Source organism: Plectropomus leopardus, unplaced genomic scaffold, assembly GCF_008729295.1.
Source record: "Plectropomus leopardus isolate mb unplaced genomic scaffold, YSFRI_Pleo_2.0 unplaced_scaffold1959, whole genome shotgun sequence".
In the NCBI taxonomy this organism is placed as follows: domain Eukaryota; kingdom Metazoa; phylum Chordata; class Actinopteri; order Perciformes; family Serranidae; genus Plectropomus; species Plectropomus leopardus.
Window position 1 is genome coordinate 1145 of NW_024621151.1, and position 3596 is coordinate 4740.

At 36.8% G+C, this 3596-nt stretch overlaps 1 protein-coding gene across 1 annotated transcript; it reads left to right on the forward strand.

Moving 5' to 3' along the window:
- Window positions 1-448: 448 nt before the first annotated feature.
- On the forward strand, window positions 449-3374 carry LOC121965324 (integrin-linked kinase-associated serine/threonine phosphatase). The gene is made up of 5 exons (XM_042515479.1): window positions 449-788; window positions 1903-2049; window positions 2156-2273; window positions 2356-2462; window positions 2920-3374. The coding sequence occupies exons 1-5, from the start codon at window positions 746-748 to the stop codon at window positions 3015-3017; spliced, it is 513 nt and encodes a 170-aa protein (XP_042371413.1). The 5' UTR covers window positions 449-745; the 3' UTR covers window positions 3018-3374.
- The last annotated feature ends 222 nt before the right edge of the window (window positions 3375-3596 follow it).

Genomic DNA, 3596 nt, shown 5'->3' on the forward strand with positions numbered 1-3596 from the left:
ATATCTGACATCAATAAAAAACATTATTTCACAATTTCAAATCTCACAATTTTGACTTTTTATTGTTATTATTTTAACTTATAGGTTGTCTTCTAATCATATTTTATATCATAATTTGTTTTTTTGATCTCTCAGTTTTGAATTTTATCTGATAATTACACATTCTTTACACTATATAGTCTGTTATTAACACACAATTTCAACTTTTTATTTCAAGATTTTTCTTTTATTTTATGCTTTCGTCTTTTCATGTCATAATTATTGTTTTACATTATTTTTTTTACAATTTTTTTAATCTCATAAATTCGACTTTTTGTATCTCATCATTTAATTTAACATGAGAACTTACTATTATTATTATTATTGTTATTGTTGTTGTTGTTGTTGTTGTTGTTGTTTTTATTATTGTTATTATTTTATCACTAGCGGAAACGGACTTTTATGCCAGTTAGAGCTTTTGTTTTGAAGGCTGCGACCGGAAACAGCCCGTTAATGTTGCGGCTATCTTCGTGCTAGCGGCTAGCGCTAAATTAACTCTCCGGCTAAAGCGAGTAATCTATCTACGTTTTTTGCCTTTAAAGTAAATGAACTTTTTTGCAGAGTAGCCTGTTAGAATAAAATCACCTGTTTTGATGTCACCTTTCACACAGTTTGATCCCGCAGCTCTCGCGCACGTTAGTTAGCTCTTTCCGGTAGCTAGGCTAGTTAGCAGGTTAGCACCGGAGCTAACGGCTAACGGAGCAGAATGGACCTCTTTGACGACCTACCGGAACCGACCCAGACCTCCGGTGAGTTCAGACCAAATTACCGGTGAAACCTTAATTAAACCTAAACGCTTTCACGTTAGAAATAATGACAGAGAAGCACCAATAACACCAGTAACACCAGTAACACCAGTAACACTAACAACACCAGTAACACCATTAACACCAGTAACACTAATAACACCAGTAACACTAACAACACCAGTAACACCATTAACACCAGTAACAGCAGTAACAGTAATAACAGCAGTAACAGTAATAACAGCAGTCAGAGTTATCCCCTCCATAATCAGCTGGTTTGTATTTGTACCTGCAATTAACATCAGTATTTATATTTGACTAAGCTGTTGTTACTTTTCAGATTTATTTATTATATTATTATTTGTTTTTTATTATTTTTGGTATAAAGGATTTCAAGTTGTTACAGTGGAATTAGTCACATGAACAGTACTTATATTATTTCTGCTAATATTTACATTTACACTACTTTGAAAAAAAATCACACTGATGTTATTACTTTCATCAAATAATAGAATAACATTAAAAATATGGATATGGATATATTGATTTATCTTTTTAAAATGTATTTTATTAATATATGTGAATTTATTATCTTAGCATAACTGAGATTAGTTATATATAAGAAATGGATAATATTACTTGTATCATTTAGCAACAATGAATAATGAGAAGGTGGGTCATTTTGGTATGTTTTTTCTTTTTTTTTTTAAATTTGACCCTAGTGCATTTTTTATTTTTTGTTCAAAGTAACATAAATCTTTCCCAGATCACCTCTGAAAGTATAACATGTCCAATGAACACGCGTGCCTTTGAAAATCCTCCACACAGAGCGCTCGCGTCTGCAGTCTGTTTGAAGACAGCGACATCTAGTGGACTTTTTTGGAATAACAAACCATAACTGAGGGGTAGAGGAAGCTCAGTCAGGTTGAGTTCAATTTAATACATTTTTAATTAAGATATAGTGACTCAAAATGTGCTCGACCAAACATCTGAGCAGGGTGTTAAAGGGTTAAAAAGGAAACATTTTTACCTTTTAAATTCTGGATTTCGTGTCCTCGTGAGGCTTTTTGTTGCTCCTCGAACTCATCCACCCGAGTCTGGTTTGATTCTTCTTCAGGTCCGGTCTCTGCAGCGCTCTCAGCTCGACCCCGGGCCGCCGCGCCAGAGGAGGCGTCGGAGGAGGAGAGACGACCGAAACGAAAAAGAGGAGATGCAGAGTGTCGTGACAGAAAGGAGGTGGAGGTCAAGAAAGTTTGTAAAGAAGGTTTTCAGCTCTTCCACCACAGCGTTTGTTTGTCCTCTGATTAAAGCTGGAAACGTGACGTGCAGACATGATGCGTTCAAAGACTGACATGTGTGTCGTCGTCCAGGCCTCCCCGTGCTGAAAGGCTACGTGGCGGCGAGGCGTGGCGAGCGGGACGAGATGCAGGATGCTCACGTGCTGCTGCCGGACATGAGCGGCTGTCTGTCCGCTCTGCCGGGACAAGTGTGAGTCCTCCGTCTAAACAGCTGTCCAGCAGGAAGTCCTCGGTGGAGGACGTGTCTCTGATGTGTCCTTTGTGTCCTTCAGGTCTCGTGTTTCGTACTTCGCCGTGTTTGACGGTCACGGTGGAGCTCGAGCGTCCCGGTTCGCCGCAGAGCATCTTCACCACAATCTGGCCAAGAAGTTCCCCAGCGGTGAGTTTTAAAGGGAAACTCTGCGTTTTCATTTCTCCCAAAAACATCTGAAAAAAAGAAAAAATATTCCACAAATAAAAGAAACTAGGAGATCTAGAAAATGATTTGTTTAAAAAGCCAGTTACTCTTTTTATTTGTCTTTTTTTGGTATTATTATTATTATTATTTTTTATTTTTTATTTTTTTTATTATATGTATTTTTAAAAACTTTTTTCTTTGTCTTCATTCACATTATTTATTTTTTTTAACTAATTTTCTGGATTTTTTTGTACTAAATTTCTTGCTAATTTGGGGGTAATTTCTTCGATGTTGTTTGCTTTGTTACGTGGAGATATTTATTTTGGGAGAGCGTCCAGTCCGGCAGCTGCTCTGTGGTATCACATCTGTCTTGCTCAGAGCTTTAATCTCTCCAGTTTTAGTTGTTTTTCCTAAAAGTTTCACATTTGGTCTCTTTCAGGAGAAACAGAGAACCTGGACAAGCTGATAAAGAAATGTCTCATGGACACTTTCCGGCAGACGGACGAAGACTTTCTGAAGAAAGCGTCCAGCCAGTAAGAGATTTTCATTCAGAATAAACCTGCCGGAGAATCTTTTGACGATTTGAAGTTTTCTCATCAAAGTCACACGGTGATAACGGCGTGTGTCCACGCAGAGTTCGTACGCTCATTATAAACCTGGAGAGTCATGGAATTCACAAATAGCAATTTTCAAACCTGGAAAGGTTTTTAGAAACTAAGTATTCCCTGAAAGTTGAGGAAAAGTCTTGGAAACATGTTTCACAAACCTGCGTAATAACATTTATGAGCTCGAGGACCAACGATGATTTCTGTTTTTACAGTTTTGGGCTGCGATAAAATGTCGCGTCGATGATTTTTAAAGAAAAAGAAGAGAAAAAAACGGCAACATTTTAAAAAAATACTCAAAAATTGTTAAAGACAAAAAGAATCACCAAAACTTTTAAAGAAAACAGGTTGAATGTTTTTTTTAACCCTTTTGAAACCTGGGTGGACGTCACTTTTCTTGTGCTGCCTTCAGACGCATTCACAAGTAATAAAATCCCAAATCTGAGCAAATTATTTTGCTTTCTGAGAGCAAGTTGGAGAATTATATATATATATATAATCATAATTACAT

Coding starts and splice junctions, on each gene's coding strand:
- LOC121965324 (XM_042515479.1), top strand. CDS start 746: ATGGACCTCTTTGACGACCTACCGGAACCGACCCAGACCTCCG. Junction 2,050..2,155: donor CAAGAAAGTTTGTAAAGAAG/GTTTTCAGCTCT, acceptor GTCGTCGTCCAG/GCCTCCCCGTGCTGAAAGGC. Junction 2,274..2,355: donor TCCGCTCTGCCGGGACAAGT/GTGAGTCCTCCG, acceptor TGTGTCCTTCAG/GTCTCGTGTTTCGTACTTCG.